This window comes from Coenobita brevimanus, chromosome 8 (genome assembly GCF_032717465.1).
Source record: "Coenobita brevimanus isolate Jiangsu-jjx chromosome 8, ASM3271746v2, whole genome shotgun sequence".
NCBI lineage: Eukaryota > Metazoa > Arthropoda > Malacostraca > Decapoda > Coenobitidae > Coenobita > Coenobita brevimanus.
In genome coordinates, this window is record NC_136961.1 from 6,158,376 (window position 1) to 6,177,371 (window position 18,996).

Consider the following 18,996-nt stretch of genomic DNA (forward strand, 5'->3'; position numbering starts at 1 on the left):
AGGAGAGACAATTCACCAGTCTCGGTTAAAGGCAAAGATAATCTTGAGAGAATGAGAACGAATTCACTACTCTGATTTTCTGCTCCCACTTTATCTCACTCAGAAATTAGTCACGTTGCAAAATGAAAGTGATTTTCTGTTATTCACCTGTAGGATCAATGAGCGGTTTTTCAAGGATTTCACTGCACTAATAGAATCCCTATGGCTTCTTTTCATATCCCAGCAATGGACCACCAATTTTATATGTACTGGTTTATGGAGGAATCTCGCAGCTGACCACCTACTTTATGTAGTCGCTTGGCATAACTCCACTGAGTTCCACAATTGGCATTTCCCGCAATGTCTCTCTGTATCACTGGTGGCGGGAATATTGGTGAAGTTCCTGTAATTAAAGTTCTGGTACCGTGTAGGCAAACAGAAACGGTAACAGATGTGTTTTTAACTCAATTTTCCAAAGAAAGATACAACTGCGACAAGAGAGCATTTCAGAGTAGTACATCTCTCTCTCCTAAAGGCTGAGTGTAATCTGCACATCTGCCTTGCTCAGCTCTGGGAGTGGCCCTGAGGTCAGCCGTTTTAGAGATGCCATACCCCTTAGACATTCTAGGATTTGTACATGAGTAGAAGTGAATTACAACTCTACCATGCACAACAGACACCTCAACAAGGCAATATTAAGTACATTAAAATATACCAACACAGTATAAGTGTTTTCCCAAGACTTAAACATATAAACAATTCATATTCTTCTATTGCGTTCCTTTACCCTCATATTTACGTCAGAAAATGCTGACTTTTGCAGATCTAGTGCTCATCTTATTCCCACACCACGCTTGTCTTACAATATAATTTGTAGCTTCTTGTAGTGATGTTTTGTAGATCAGTTATACATATATCAGACTCGTGGACGAGCGGTTGTTATACTTGAGTAGTTTTGTAAGTAGATAATCTTCGTTCCCTTTTTGTCATGCAATGACTGGAGAGGTAAAGATTAGTATGGGACTATTTTTATTTGTCTTGGAAATATTAACAAAGTCTCTCACACACGAGTGAAGTATAGAGTCCTGCGAGCTACCTCCCTGTCTCTCTCTCTCTCTCTCTCTCTCTCTCTCTCTCTCTCTCTCTCCCATGTTGCTAGGCTCCTTCTCCCTACTACCTGCCGGTTCTATAGCAAACCTCCTTCTGAGCTCTGCTTCCTAAATTCTGGAGTAGCAGGGGTCGTGTCACGTGTGTTACACTGTGGTTGGAAAATTCTAGAAACTTGTGTGTGAGTATTTGTGTGTATGGTCACTAGGCACTGTCGTGTGCCTATAAAGCATTCATTGAATTAGAGTGTGTAAGCATGTTTAGCATTGCTCGATTCTCGCAGACACAAGACCTTCTCATCATCTGACTTGCTGCTTCTATCTGTCTATCTATCTATTTATCTATCTATCTATTATGATTTGTAATTATAATATGGAGTCCTGACACTTGCACTGAAGTGGCATTTGGATCTTTATCTCAACACTACAACGCATTTTCTCTAAATATGAATAAACATAATGTGTATGGTAGCAAGAGACATATTTCCAATGTGGAAATGATGTCAGCACCAGAATAATTTATCTCTCTATATCTATCTATATGTACTGTATATCTATGTATCTGTTTATATTTATCTATCTATCTGTCTTCTCCATCTATTAATTTATCTATATCTATCTTTCTATGCATGTGCTGTATATCTATCTATCTATCTATGTACATAGATAAATAGATACATAGATAGATACACACACACAGACACACACACACACACACAAACACACACACACACACATATATATATATATATATATATGTGTGTGTGTGTGTGTGTGTGTGTGTGTTGTAACACAGACACACACACATTTATATTATAATGATTCGATTTCTGTATGTTTGTTGGTTTATTTGTTAGTGAAGCGCAGAGAAAACTACGCAACGTAGCACAATCTTTGTTAGAGCAAGTAATTGTTAAAATGCTTTAACTTGAAGAACACACAATTTCCAGTCAAATCAAGCCACCGGTTCCCTAGTTATGACTCATTTCTGGCCTTTTGACCTTGAACGGAGGCCGCCAAAGTTGGCCCTTAAGCAAGAATATATATATATATATATATATATATATATATATATGGCAGGGGTAAACCAACTCTGCCGTCGGTCCCTGCTGCGGATGCCACTGATTGCACTGCACAGTTGACCCTTGTGCGGTGTGGTGCGGTGAGGATCTGTCTCTTTTCCCCTTTCGGGCTAAGATGCGAATGAATGTGTTTGAATGGATGAGTAAATGGGGAGTGTGTCGTCCTGTCTCGGCTACCTCCCTTTCCTTGGGAGAAGCAGCTTAGGCATATATATATATATATATATATATATATATATATATATATATATATATATATATATATATATATATATATATATATATATATATATATTTGTATGTATTGCCAGATGCCTTAATTCCTTAGACGGAGTGGCCACAAGCAAATCGTCTCCAAGACACCCTGTCCCCCCTCCACTGCATTGCCTCGCTCCCAATACACACCCCTTTCTCTTTTTGAAAAAGTGTTCCCCTGAACTTGCCTCTGTTCTAGCTAAATTATTCAGACTATGCATACGTACTTCTTCATTCCCAAATTTATGGAAAGAATCCAATATCCACCCAATTTCGAAGAAAGTTCCTCTGACCCCTCTGATTACAGACCAATAGCGGTGACATCTATTTGTATGGTATTTGAAACTTTAATTAATAAGCACATTGTTAAACATCTTGAATTCAACAACTTAATTAGTGATAGACAATATGGTTTTCGCCACGAAAGAGCCACCATTGACATACTCAATCTCCTAACTCATACCATCCATTAATCCCAACATGGAGAAACTCGTGCAGTAGCCATTGATAATTCTAAAGCTTTCGATAGAGTATGGCACCGTTCTCTGTTGTCCAAACTCCCTTACAATGGACTAACATCTTATGTTCCTTTGATTTCCTCATATCTCAGTAACAGGAAAATAAGAGTAAAAGTAGATGATGTATATTCCACTTTCCACTCAACGCCGGCGTGCCGCAGGGATCAGTTCTGGCGCCAACCCTGTTCTTGGTTCATATTAATGATCTCTTATCTCTCATCCACAATCCCATCCACTCATATGCAGATGACACAACACTACATTGTTCATTCACACTCAGACACTCATTTACAGTGTCTAACATCTCTACCTCTCAACTCAGTACAGCCATCTCTGTAAATCAAGACCTATCTACGATCAGTGAATGGGGACAAAACAACCTTGTCTCATTCAACGCTAGTACAACTAAATATATACAATTTACTAATAGACAGATATTGCCAGATTCTTTCACTACCTTCAGTACTACTAATATCCCCGTCTCCAAAAGTATTGAAGTTCTCGGCGTCTCACTTACCAATATATATATATATATATATATATATATATATATATATATATATATATATATATACGTAGCTCTCCACTCCATCCCTCCATCTCATCCATGGGCTTCCCCTCCCTCTCTCCCCCTCCACCTCATTCAAATACACTCTCCTTGTCAGTCTCTCACTCTCCATCCTCTCCACATGGCCAAACCACCTCAATGTGTTTCTCCTTACGCTTCCTATCACATCCACAATCACACCACAACACTCCTTCACATCCTCATTTGTCAGTCTCTCTCTCCATGTGACTCCACAGGCTCCAATCAAATAACTCATTTCCACTGCTCTCACTCTTGACTTGTGTCCCTCCAACAACGTCCAAACCTCACTTCCATACGTAAGAGTTGGCATCCCAATACTGTCATGTAATAACTTTTTCACTTCCATGCTCACTTTCTTGTGTCTTATCACTGCCTCCATGGAACCAGCAACCTTTCTTCCTTGTTGAACCCTTTCAAGCACTTCACCCTCCAAAGTTCCATCCTTACTCAACACACTACTCAAATACTTAAACTTACTCACATTTTCCATTTCCTCATCATCCAACCTCACTGTATATTCACTGACTTCACCTCTTTTCGAAGACCATAACTTTACTCTTCCCTACATTCACCTTTAGATTCCGTTTCTTACACACTCTCCCAAACTCATCCACCAAGCCTTGCAGCTCCCCTTCGTCTTCACTTAACAACACATTATCATCTGCAAACAACAGTACAGGGGTTTTCCAAACAGTGCCTTCTCTCATTAGGGCCACTCCAACATCCACCGCCCTACCTTGTATCTCTTTTATAACCCCATCCATATACATGTTGAAGAACCATGGAGACATGACACATCCCTGTTTCAGCCCAACTTTCTAATAGAAAAACTCACTCAGTTCACTATCTACTGTACAAGCACTGCAGCCTTAGTACCCTCATACATACTCTTCACAGCATTCAATAACTTCCCATCTACTCCATATATTCGTACCGGTAATACTTTCCACAATCCTTGTCTATCCACCCTGTCGTATGCTTTCTGCAAATCCATGAAGGCCACATACAACTTGTTTCCCTACTCTAGAAACTTTTCCATTAAAGATCTAAGAATGATTATCTAATCTACACCACCTCTTCCCTTCCTAAAGCCTCCCTGTTCTTCTCCAACTAATTCCTCTGTTATATCCCTAGCTTTGTCAATAAGTATCCTGCCGAATACTTTTCCTATTACACTAAGAAGACAAATGCCCCTATGATTACCACACACTTCTTTTTCACCTTTCCCTTTGTACAAGGGAATAATTATACCTGACTTCCAATCTTCCAGGACTCTACCTTCCTCGCAGGTCAATCTGCACATCTTCCACATCCATTCCTCTACTATCTCTCCCCCATGCTTCAACATTTCACGAGACACTCGATCAGTTCCTGGGGCTTTCCCCATCTTGACTTTCTTCATTGCTTCCATAACCTCCATTGTACTGATTTCTTCCTGTCTTGTCACCTCTCTCCTTCCTCCAGGCATTCCTCAGCAACTTATACTCGCATTACTTTCATTCTTTAAGTTCAACAATTCATTAAAATGTTCTCTCCATCTGCTCACCGTTTCTCCCTTCTCAGATAGTAATCTACCATTTTTATCTTTCACTCCCCTCCTAACTTCACTGCCACCGTGGTTGACTCTCTTTTCCTCTTTCCAGAACATTTCTCACATTCCCTCCACTTGACACTCAAATTCCCTGCAAATTTCTCATCCACTCTCTTCTTACTCTCTCTTACTAATCTTTTCACCTCTCTCTTCCTTTCTATGTATAACTCTCTCTTCCGTCTCTCAACTTCTTTCACGCCCCTATTTCTCATCCATTCATTTAATGTTTTTTTCTTTTGTGCCACAGTCTGTCTCACCTCTTCATTCCACCATGCTGTTCCTTGCACCCCCTTTCGTCTTCTCTTCACCCCACACACCATCTCACATGCTGCACATATTTCTTTTGTGAGTAGCTTGCACACACCTTCAAAGCCTCCCATCTGCTCCAGTTCATATTTACCCAATCGTTCCTCCATTTCTCTCTTATATTCTGCCTTTTTCTCATCCTCTTGTGACCTTTTCACTCGCCTTGCATATACCCCTTCCTTCCCTCCTTCCTTTCTTCTATTTTTCCGTTTTACTTGGACCTTGATTCTGACCACCACCAAGTGATGGTCAGAAAATCCACTCCCTCAACCTCTATATGCTCTTGCATCCATTACACATCTTCGCATCCTTTCATCCACACACACAAAATCAATCATTGCCTTCCTTTCATTCAGTTCACCATCCACCCTTCTCATCACTCGCCATGTATACCTGTGGATCATTTTGTGCCTGAAGAGGGTATTGGCTATCACCAACCCCCTCCCGGCACAACGTCCACTAAAGCACTGCCATTCTCATCTGTCTCAGCATGCACACCCCACTCACCAACTACTCCATCCACCTTCACATTCCCTGCTTTACCACTCACATCACCGATCAAAAACACTCTCATTCCTTTCAAACTTTTCCATGCACACTGCCACATTTGTCCAGAACTCTTCTCTCACTCTGCTTGCATAACCTTGCATTGGCGCATACACGCACACAATCGCCCACATTTGTAGTCCAACTTTCAGTCTTACCCACACAATCCTTGAGCCAACTGATCCATACTCTCTTATATTCTCTTTCCATGTTACTCACAACAATACACACTCCATCTTTTGCCCTCTCATTCACACCTACTCCTGGACGTATACCCCATCCATACTCCCATTCTCTCACACTCTCACCTACCATTTAGTTTCAGTTAATCCACATATATACATCCACTTTTGCACCCTCAAAGCACCTGGACAATCTCTCTCTCTCTTTCACCTCATCATTTGCACCCCTTACCTTCCACGTCGCCATCCGTATCATGTCCTTTGTTCAGTCCTTAGTCGTCATCTTTTGGTCAGTCTTGGTCTGAGGCTTCTTGTTCGTATTTTTAGTTAGTTGGTTTCCGAGGAGGGGCACTAACCCTTCGCTAACCCACTTGCTGTCACGTAGGGAACACGTGTCGGTTGGTTATAAAGTTACCACCCAGCGCTGTAAATGATTTCCTGGTTTACAGGAAATCATTTGGCACGGGTGAACCAGGGTTCGCGCCCCGCCAGGGTAATAAACTTTGGGAGTGTTCACCCGGCCACGTACTGCAGTGGCGGACACAAGGGGTGCTGTAGTTGGACCAGTGTCGCATACTATAAAGTATGCTTGCACCCAGTCGGCTTGCGTGGGCCGATTACACTTGATTCACAGACTACACACACATCCAAAGCCTCTCCACCATTACAATTACACTTACAAGCATTTCTCACCCTACATACAATCTCTACCAGACAGCCTAAGCCACTTTGTAGAGATACACTGGCTGTATCGTCCCGACTTCGGTTGGGATAGGTCGGTCCTGGAGTGGATACTCAAACGGCTGATGATGATGATATATATATATATATATATATATATATATATATATATATATATATATATATATATATATATATATATATATATATATATATATATATGTAAAGAAAGAGAGAGAGAGAGAGAGAGAGAGAGAGACAGACAGACAGACAGACAGACAGAGACAGAGACAGACAGAGAGAGAGAGAGAGAGAGAGATTCAGTCCAACAGGATTAATTTGAAAATATGAAGTATGAGCTGGTAAGGTATGAGTTGTCAACGTCATGACAGAGCAGACTATACACTGAATAGCAGAAGACCCCCTGAAGCATTCCTCATAACTGAGTATTATGAAGCAACTTAGTGGAACAGTCATTAGGGATGTGTTAGTTCTGTGACCTCCTGTGTTATTATTTAAAGTTCTGGGATACTGCCATCTTTTGGCAGCTGAGGAATATTATTTCCAAATATTTTTCCAAACAATAGTTTCTGATGGCTGAGTAGTACAAATCTATGGAACTTGTGGCTTTGTATGAAAAGTGTTTGAAGCAACTTGATTTCGGTGTCTCTTTACAATCTTGGGTATTTGTTACCAATACGTTTGTGTGTCGATTTAAAACAGACAAAAAAAAAATCAAGATAATATATAACTGTAAAAGGTAGCATAAGTAAATATAGAAGAAGCAGTGCGAAGCATTCTATGACAAGAGTAAGGCCCGGCTCAACATAAATTGATAGGGGAAAATGGAGTAATAGCTATTGTCCACATCTAAAAACTACTGTCCTTTCCTTGCAGTTCATCAGGAAGAAGCACTTCAAATTTGGGTATGGACGTGAACCATTCCTTCGAGCTAAGTGCCACGTGAACACCTGCTTTGCCACTGGAGATCGAACCCGCTTTCCGCCAAATCAGATCGACGCGTTGATGTGGCACTGGCGATCCTACGACAGGTCCCTTCCCAAGCAGAGGTCAGACATAATATTGTTTAACTCGTTCAGAGGGACTTCCACCATAATCTCAAGATTACATGCACCCTTCGATTACTTGTTCATTTTTTGGCCTACTCTATCCATAATCTTTAAATATTACATTCATCCATCCTTCTACAATCGACTTTATAGCTTTCTCGATTTCCATTAATCTTCGAGTATAATACCTGCATCCACTCTCATGTCGTTTGTCAGCTCTGACTTTTTCAGCGTCCACACATTTACAGATTTACCAGATACATCTACACTTCTATAATGTTCCAGTTCTGTCGCTTTCCATGCTTCCATACGTGTGTATGCACTGTATAATACATGCATCCACTATTCATCCATTTGTCATATGCATGGCTTCACCTCCATGTATTTCTGTTTTACGCTACAGACATCAGTTACGCTATTATTTGTCAGTTTATTATTTTGCTGTCTCAGCTTCCATTCATCTCTAAATAACCCGTCTACTATTCATAATGTCCTTTAATTCCTCTAGTTCCATTCCTCTTGTATTCAAATATTCACTTAACGTATCTAATAACTTTTTGACGGTTTGATCCTAGCTCTCTTTAACTATTCCCGGTTGTAACTAATTCACTTCTATTTACTGACCGATAAACACAGGAATGACTCAGGTCTAGAACACAGTGGTGCATAGTCGAGTCAGTCTGTTAGATGAAGATGGGAGAATCTCAGGCGTGGCTTGTGGGATCACGTTTGGTTGAGTATCATTCAGGGTTTGATTCTTCTTCCACGCTTTCCACTTTTTTTTTTTTTTTGCTTTCTTTTTTAGGCCTATCGACCATTGGGGCCAAGGCCCCTGGTCATTAAGGCCGTATATATATATATATATATATATATATATATATATATATATATATATATATATATATATATATATATATATATACACACACACACACACACTTCCATGCATATATACAGACACACTTTCATTCACACACACACACACACACACACACACACACACACATATATATATATATATATATATATATATATATATATATATATATATATATATATATATATATAATAATTTTTATTTGTTATTTATTTTTATTTTTTTCTTGGTTTTATATTTTTTATACCTTATATTATAAACAAAAACCTAATCTAAAGACCCTAAAACTAATCACCTAACAGACAAATCGCTAACCTATACTGAATCCTACAGACAAATAGCTAGACCTACTCTAATGATAAAAATACCCCGACCAAGAGAACACCATCGACTGCAAATATGTAATGCTTTTCTACATTACATACCTGCACTCATCACCTAGTGACTTTCAGTCGAGGCACAACCTAATGTAGGGGACATCAATATTTGAAAGAGAACCAGACGAGTCAGGAACATTTCCATATACGTCAGCTGTCGGCCCTACTTAGAATAACTTAAACAAGATGGTATAATGTATTTACATAATTTGTACAAAAAAGTGAAGTACCTCGGCCAGCAGACCACCATCGACTGTAAGTGCCCAATACCTTTCTATATTGCACACTTGCACTCATCAGCTGGTGACTGTCAGTCGAGGAACAGGGCTTAATGTAGGGGACGTCTATATTAGAAATAGATCAGTAGGAGGAGCAACTATTTCAAATATCTCAACTGTCAACCCTAATTAATAGTACAATATATAGATATTTACAGTTGATAAAAACCATAACCATATAGTAAAAAAGTCACATCACTCTGATTAGTACAGTCTCTCTCAAGAAAGCCTTCAATTTATCAGTCATAACAATGTCCCCATCACCCAGTATGGTAGAAAGGGTGAAGGGGACGTCTGCAGCGCCGCAGTAATTTATAAGTGAAGCACGTTCACGAATAAATCGCCGAGAGCGCAGGATGGTATGACTGATAGATAACACCGCATCACAAATGTCACAGGGCGGTGGGAATCGTTTTTCCATATAAGGTTTCATGTGTATTAGGAAGGTGGCATTGAGCCGCAAACGAGGCAACACTTTTTCTTCCAGGCTACTGGGACGGTTGGCAGTGTCCCAGTCTCCCAGGTACGGCTTACACGTTCGAATATTTAGTCTGGTCCACTGACCTTGCCACAAAAGATTTACTGATTTCTTTCCGAGAGAGAGACTCGACCGTAGATCACGAGGAACGTCCCAAGTCTCCTCGAGTTCTACAGCCGACTTTGCAAGTATGTCAGCCTGCTCATTGCCGTAGATGCGACAATGACCAGGCACCCAGTTCAGCGTGAATGACTTGTTGCATGAATGCAACTTATTAACGAAGCGGCCATGGATCTCGTGAGAGTCCGTAATACAAATGCAATTGCCTGAAGGGCTGATTTTGAATCTGAAAATATGACAAATGAGTCATGCCTAGAATTGAGAGCATAGTCTATGGCTTTATCAATAGCAAAAAGTTCGGAGTAAACACAGATGTATGAGTCGGCAACCGATTCCTGAGGGCACATTCGGTCGACCATACACTTGCACCCACACATTCACTCGACTTGGAACCATCAGTGTACAATTGGTGGGACCCCAATTGAAGCATGATGATGTTACGAAACAAGAGGTGGACCTCCACCTCCGGCACCTTGGCCTTTGGTGCTGGGAGCCATGATACATCCACTGTAAAGCCAGGTGGCTCCCAAGGCGCTATATTTTTTAGTACCAACTTGTCACAGTCACTGAGGTCCGCACCAAGCTCCTGAGTCAGTAAGTGGAGGCGAACGGCAAGTGGCCGACGCACCCCCCGCAGAAGATGGTGGTATTGACGCAGGGGGGTACAGGCCACATTGCCGATATTACTTTTCCTCGATGTTCTGAGGCCATAGGACCAAGCCAGGTGGTCATGACGAATACAGAAGGGAGGCACATTCGCCTCCACTTCCATACGAGCTACACGGGTACGCCAGACGGCTCCAAGACACATTCGCAAACATTTATTCTGCAACACATCCAATCCTTTCAGTGTGGCATCGGATGCCGAGCCATACACCTGTGCGCCATAGTCTAGCTTTGATCGAATAAGGGACTTATAAACCATTAATAAAGATTTTCTGTCGGCATCCCATGTAGTACCCGCTAGGTACTTGAGGACATTTACTGATTTATCACAACGAGGAAGCAAATTATTAACATGAATTTTGAAGTTCATCCGACGATCAAAATGGATTCCCAAAAACTTTACAGAATTTTGAAAAGGTACCGCCTGATTATCCAAAGTTAAGCACAAGTTAGGTACAGTTGCGAGCAGATGACTCGAGGCCACCTAGTCCACCAACGTGCTGGTGTTTTATCTGGTAACAGTGGTAGCTATGAACTTGACCGAGATTCAGTCGGCTGTTGGGGCGAAACAAACCTAGAGATAAACAGTCAAATTGCAGTTCTAACTGGTTTCCAATCAATATCATGCAAGTAAACGTATTATATTGATAACGATTAACACGTCGTACACATGGTAGGAATATTTATAACCATAGTATTACAACATAGGCATCTAAATAGTGGTGTGTTCATTCATGTGAAACACACGGGTATCCCAAGTGTGCAGCCCCATCACAACCTTGGATTGTGACGTAGGCACCACGTGACGCCACGTATGGGGAGAAGCATGAAGGTGGAACCAATTGGCCCGTTCACGATAAGTATATAGAGTGTAATCGTTCGACTTTACCACTCGAATATTAAACAAACATTGGTTGCGTATGTCAAAATAAACGTATTACAACCTTTAATCTCATATACGTTTAATATCGCAGCCAACCGCCTGCCCCCTCCCCCCTCCTCCTCCCATCTGACGTCCCACCTCGTCCCTCCCTTCCTCACCCACCACCCTCCTTATAACTCCCACACACCCCTCACCCTGTTCCGCCTACTGTGGTGTGAACCTTAACTCTCTCACCTGCTTTGGATTTAGACTTCGACGAAAGTGAGGTTCACCGTGAGGGATGATTGGCATGACGGCATTTTTGTGATAATAATGCCAGGTTGCGGGGAAGCTGATAACCCTACGGTATATCTCTTGAAAACTGTAAAGGTTGTTTGGTTCACGGGAATAGTCGAACCAAATAAATCATTACCGATACCTGTGTGTCAAACATGAATGAACGCACCACTATTTGAATGCCTATGTTGTAATACCATGGTTATAAATATAACTACCATGTGTATGATATATAATACGTTTACTTGCATGATACTGATTGGAGACCAGTTAGAACAGCACACTGAAAAATTATAAATGGGTTTGTTTTGTCCGAACAGCCCACTGAATCTCGATCAAGTTCATAGCTACAACTGTTACCAGATAAAACACCAACATGCTGGTGGACTAGGTGGCCTCATGTCATCTGCTCGCAACTGTACGTTACGAGTCGTAAAAACTACAGCGGCACACTTAGGGACGGAAAACTTAAATCCCCACTGCAAGGCTGCTTGAGTCTGCCCAGCCGAAAGTTGAGCATTACAGGAAGAGTGCCATACTGCACAATCATCAGTGTAGAGCGAGTATTTAGGATTCCTCGGGATGGGAGCTGATGACAGAATATCATTGATCATAATGCTAAATAAAGTAGGACTAAGCACACTTCCCTGAGGCACCCCGTTTTCCTGTATAAATATATCCGATGTTACGTTACGGGGCAATTTGACAGAGAAAGTCCTGTCCCTTAAGAAATTGAAATAAAAATAGGCAAATTTCCTCTTAAACCATAAGCATAGAGCTTCATTAGTATACCGTGTCGCCATGTCATGTCACAGGCTTTATGGATGTCAAAGAACACCCCTATCATGAATTCTTTATTGGCAAATGCCTCTGCAATACAATGCTCCAAATTCATTAAATGATCTAGTGAACTTCTGTATTTACGGAAGCCACATTGTTGATCATTTAACAAATTCTTCAACTCCAAAACAAAAAGAAACTTATTGTTTACCATTCATTCCATGACCATACATAGACAAGAAGTCAACACAACAGGACAAAATGAAGTGAGATTCATAAGACGACCAGCCTCTTTGGGTATCGGTATGACCTGCGCAAAGTGCCACGAGTTTGGGAACGTTCGAGACGCCCAAATCTCATTATACAATGCTAACATCTCAATCTGGTTGTCCTGATTAAGATGCTGGATCATACCGTACATGATGGTATCAGGTCCAGGGCTGGTGTCTTTACAGGATTAAAGGGCAAGGAGCAGTTCATCTAGCATAAACTCTTGGTTGTACAGGGAGTCTACGTCGTGTGTGGCAAAGTCATTGATCTGTAGCTCAGCCGTGCGTTTATGATGTTGAAAACGTGGATCATAATTGGCTGAGCTACTTACATGAGAAAAACTCCTGTCGAGGATGTTAGCAATGTCCACGGGCTCGTCATAGACGGTATTGTTCACCTTCAAGGTGCTGATAGGGAAGTAAGGGCCTTTATTATTTAATATTCTGATAGTGGACCAGACTTTACTTAATGGTGTTGTACGAGTCACCATGGACACAAAGGACCAACAGGAGTCACGTTTGGCCCTGCTTATTATTCTCCTTGCCTCAGCCCGTGCTAGTTTGTATGCAATAAAATTTTCCTCAGTGGGCTGACTATCAAAAATCCTGTATCTTCTATTGCGTTTCCTTAATGCTTGTTGGCAATCCGGCGTCCACCAATGTGCTCTATGCTTCGCATGAATTGTAGAAGTCTTGGGAATAGCAGACTCAACTGCGTGTAATATGGAAGTTGTTACATTTTCGACCTTAACATCTATGGTCTCCCCAGATATATCTAAACTGGCGATCCATGAGAAGGATCCCCAATCTGCTTTCTTATAGTTAAATTTTGGAGGTGAAGGGTCCGAAACGATGTCGCGTGTATAAGAAAGACAGATCGGTAAATGATCACTTCCCAAAAAGTCGTCATAAGGGTCCCATGAGAAATCTTTATGTATACCAGGGGAGGCCAAAGATAAATCTATCTATCTATCTTTTGCCAGATGCCTCAATGCCGTTTGGGGTGGCCACAAACAAAACGCCTCCACGTCGCCATGTCCCCCGCCATTTCACTGCCCTGCTCCCAACTCACACCCCTCTCTCTCATATACCTCTCCACCCCATCCCTCCATCTCATCCTCGGCCTCCCCCTCCCTCTTCCCCCCTCCACCTCACTCACATACACTCTCTTCGTCAGTCTTTCACCCTCCAACCTCTCCACATGGCCAAATCACCTCAGTGTGTTCCTCATAACGCTTCCTATCACATCCACATCCACACCACAACGCTCCTTTATATCCTCATTCGTCAGCCTGTCTCTCCATGTGACTCCAGAGGCTCCTTTTAAATAACTCATTTCCACTGCTCTCACTCTTGACTTGTGTCTTTCCAACATCGTCCAAGCTTCACTTCCATACGTTAGAGTTGGTATCACAATACTGTCATATAGTAACTTTTTCACTTCCATGCTCACTTCCCTGTTTCTTATCACTGGTTTAAAAAAACCAGCAACCTTTCTTCCGTGCTATACTCTTTCAAGCACTTCTTCTTCCAAACCTCCATCCTTACTCATCACACTACCCAAGTGCTGAAACGTATTCACATTTTCCAATTCCTCACCATCCAACCTCACTGTACATTCACTGACTTCACCTGTCTCAAAGACCATCATTTTACTTTTCCCTACATTCACCTTTAGATTCCGTTTCTTACACACTCTCCCAAACTCATCCACCAAGCCTTGCAGCTCCCCTTTGTCTTCACTCAACAACACAGTATCATCTGCAAACAACAGTACAGGGAGTTTCCAAACACTATCCTTTCTCACCAGGGCCACTCCAACATCCACTACCCTACCTTATACCTCTTTTATTACCCCATCCATGTACAGATTGAAAAACCATGGAGACATGACACATCCCTGTTTGAACTCAACCTTCAAAGAGAAAAATTCACTTAGTTCACCATCCACACGCACTGCAGCCTTAGCACCATCATACATACTCTTCACAGCATTCAACAACTTTTCATCTACTCTATATATTCTTAACACTTTCCACAATCCTTGTCTATCCACCCTGTCATATGCTTTCTCCAAATCCATGAAAGCCGCATACAACTTCTTTCCCTGCTCTAGAAACTTTTCTACTAAAGATCTAAGAATGAATATTTGATCTACACAACCTCTTCCCTTCCTAAAGCCTCCCTGTTCTTCTTCAACTAATTCCTCTGTTCTTTCTCTAACTCTGTGAATAAGTATCCTACCATACACTTTTCCTATTATACTAAGAAGACAAATGCTCCTGTGATTACCACACACTTCTTTTTCCCCATTCCCTTTGTACAAGGGAATAATTATACCTGACTTCCAATCCTCCGGGACTCTACCTTCCTCCCAGGCCAATCTACACATCTTCCACATCCATTCTACTATTATCTCTCCCCCATGCTTCAGCATTTCACCACACACTCCATCAATTCCTGGGGCTATCCCCAGTTTAACTTTCTTCATTGATTCCATAACTTCTATCCTACTGATTTCTTCCTGTCTTCTCACCTCCCTCCTTCTCCCAGCCATTCCCCAGCCACTTATACTAGCATTACTTCCATCCTCTATGTTCAATAATTCCTTAAAGTCTTCTCTCCATCTGCTCACTTTTTCTCCCTTCTCCACTAGTAATCTACCATTCTTATCTTTCACTCCCCTGCTAACCTCACTTCCACCCTGTCTTACTCTTTTCACCTCTTTCCAGAACATTTTCTTACAGTCCTTCCACTTTACACTCAAATTCCTTCCAAATTCTTCATCCACTCTCTTCTTACTCTCTCTTACTAATCTTTTCACCTCTCTCTTTCTTTCTACATATAACTGTCTCCTCCGCCTCTCAACTTCTTCCATGCCCCTATTTCTCATCCATTCATTGTATGCTTTCTTCTATTGTGCCAAAGCCTGTCGCACCTCTTCAGTCCACCACGCTGTTCCTTGCACCCCTCTCCGTCTTCTCTTCCTCCCACACACAACATCACATGCTGCACATATTTCTTCTGCAAATATCCTGCACACACCTTCCACGTCCCCCATCTGCTCCAAATCATATTTGTCCAATCGTTCTTCCACTTCTCTCTTATATTCTGCCTTTTTCTCATCCTCTTGTGACCTTTCCACTCCCCTTCCAACTACTCCTTCCTCTCGCCTTTCCCTTCTTCTGTTTCTCCATCTTACTTGGATCCTAATTCTGGCCACCACCAAGTAGTGGTCAGAAAGTCCACTCCCACAACCTCTATAGCTCTTGCATCCATTACACATCTTCTCATCCTTTCATCCACACGTACATAATCAATCATTGCGTTTCTTTCATTCAGTTCACCATCCACCCTTCTCATCACTCGCCATGTATACCTGTGGATCATTTTATGCCTGAAGAGGGTATTGGCTATCACCAACCCCCTCCCAGCACAAATGTCCACTAACACACTGCCATTCTCATCTATCTCAGCAGGCAAACCCCACTCACCAACTATTCCATCAACCTTCACATTTCCTACTTTACCATTCGTATCACCGATCAAAAACACTTTCTCATTCCTTCCAAACTTTTCCATGCACACTTCCACATTTGTCCAGAACTTTTCTCTCACTCTGCTAGCACGATCTTGCGTTGGCGCATACACACACACAATCGCCCACATTTGTATTCCAACTTTCAACCTTACCGACACAATCCTTGACCCAGGTGATCCATACTGTCTTATGCTCTTCTCCCATCTTTTACTCACAACTATACATACTCCTTCCTTTGCCCTCTCATTCTCACCTACTCCTGCACATATACCCCATCCATACTCCCATTCTCTCACACTTTCTCCTCTCCATTTTGTTTCAGTCATTCCACATACAACCACTTTCACACCCTCAAGCACCTGGACAATCTCTCTCTTTCACCTCATCATTCACTCCTCTTACATTCCATGTTCATAATACCAAGTCCTTTGTCCAGTCCTGGGTCATCATCGTTTGGCCAGTCCTTGTCCGAGGATTCTTGTTTGTCTTTATAGTTAGTTGTTTTCCAGGGAGGGGCACTAACCCTCCGCCAACCCTTTTAGTCGCCTTTTACAACAAGCTGGGATATTGGGGGAGTGTGTCCCCCCCGCCCCTGTGGCGGGGGGGACACAATCTGGCCGCACTATGGGGTGGTACTACTACTCTTCGGCCAGGTTGTGTTAGGAAGAATACTGTCACCGTATTCCCTGCATGACGTAAAGGGCGACTAAAAGGGGCAGGGTGAGGGGACTAGGGACCCCCCTCCTCTGTTTTTTAGTTCCTAAAAAGAGACAGGCCAGAGAAAGGGATGGGGGATGGAGTTATCCCCATACCCTGAAGATTGGGTCTATGAATGTGCGTGGATGTAGTACAATTGAGGCTAAAAGGAAGGAGATTGGGAGATTGTTTGTGAGAAGAAAGTTGGATGTGTTAGCTTTGAGTGAAACGAAGATGAAAGGGAAGGGTGAGTCTATGTTTCGAAGTGTGAATGGAAGATTGTCAGGTGTTGATAGAGGAAGGGCAAGGGAAGGTGTGGCCTTGTTAGTGAGTCAGGAAGTACAGCAGTGTGTGATTGAATGGAAGGAGGTGTCATCGAGACTGATGTGGGTGAAAGCGAAATTTGAACGTGAGTTGTGGGTGTTTGTGAATGCATATGGGCCTGGTAGTGAAAGGGATGAAGAAGAGAGGGAGTCTTTCTGGAATGATGTTGATGAATGTTTGCAGAGTATTGGAGCGAATGTGAATGTGGTAATGATGGGAGATCTGAATGCTAGAGAGGGAAATGTAGCAGTTGAAGGTGCAGTTGGTATGCATGGTGTGCCTGGAAGAAATGAAAATGGGGAGCGAATGATAGCGATGTGTATTGAGCGAGAGATGGTGATTGGAAATACGCTGTTTGAGAAGAAAGATGTTTATAAGTATACATGGGTGAGACAGGAGGGTGGAAGGGTTGTTGATAGAGCTTTGATGGACTATGTGGTTGTGTCTAGGAATGTAATAGGAAGATTGTTGGATGTGAGAGTTCTGAGAGGGGAGGGTGGAGGTATGTCTGACCACTACCTGGTGGAGGGAAAGTTAAGAGAAGGTAAGAGATGGGTGAGAGCTAGGAGGGTTAGGTGTGGCAGGGAGGTTTAGAAAGTGACTGAGTTGGATAAAAGAGAGAAAAAGATAGAGTATCAGGAGAAATTGAAAGATGAGCGGAACGCAGTGAAAGATCGGGAAAATGGCAGTGTGGAGGAGGAATGGCAGTTATTTAAGAGTGCTGCGGTGGGGCATGCAGAAGAGGTGTGTGGTGTGAGACGTGTGGGTGGTGGTGTAAGAAAAGGAAGTGAATGGTGGTGTGAGGAAGTTAGTATGGCTGTGTCTGAGAAGAGACGTGCATATGAAGTGTGGCTGCAGAGGAAGGATGAGATGTCATATGAGAGGTATAAGGAAAAGAGGAATAAGGTGAGAAGGGCTGTGTGTGATGCTAAAGTGGCAGCAGATGAGAGGTGGGGTAGGCAGCTGACAGAAAATTTTCAACAGAATAAGAAAATGTTTTGGAAGGAGGTGAAAAGGGTGCGAAAGGGAGAGTCTGGGAAGGAAGAACGAGTAAAAGCAGAGGATGGAAAGATGTTAATTGAGATGGATGCAGTAAGGAAGAGATGGGCAGAGTATTTTGAAAGATTGTTAAATGTAGAGGAGGAAAGGATGGCTGAGCTTGTGCCGGATGGAAGGGTGCAAGAAATAAATGTGTTGGGAGAGTTGAATAATTCTTTGATCACGAAGGAGGAAGTGGAGAAGGCAGTAAAGGAGATGAAAACAGGGAAAGCTGCAGGTATGGATGGGTGTGCTGTGGAATGCCTGAAGGGTGGTGGAGTGACTATTGTTGACTGGTTAGTAAGATTGTTGAATGTGGGCTTTGTGAAAGGTATGGTGCCAGTTGATGGGCAAGTGTTTGTGTGGTCCCGTTGTATAAAGGCAGGGGAGATAAGTATGAATGTACTAGCTTTAGGGGTATAAGTCTGTTGAGTGTTGTAGGTAAGGTGTATGGTAGAGTGTTAGTTATGAGAGTTAGAGAGGGTACT

The 18,996-nt window shown here is 42.2% G+C and overlaps 1 protein-coding gene across 1 annotated transcript in view; it reads left to right on the top strand.

Moving 5' to 3' along the window:
* The window catches only part of LOC145406333 (alpha-(1,3)-fucosyltransferase C-like), a 250,582-nt gene that overhangs the window by 111,796 nt on the left and 119,790 nt on the right, over positions 1-18,996 (top strand). Inside the window, exon 4 of the mRNA XM_080277497.1 lies at positions 7,733-7,905. Coding sequence (XP_080133623.1) covers positions 7,733-7,905 — 173 coding nt within the window. The remainder of the gene's footprint in view (positions 1-7,732; positions 7,906-18,996) is intronic.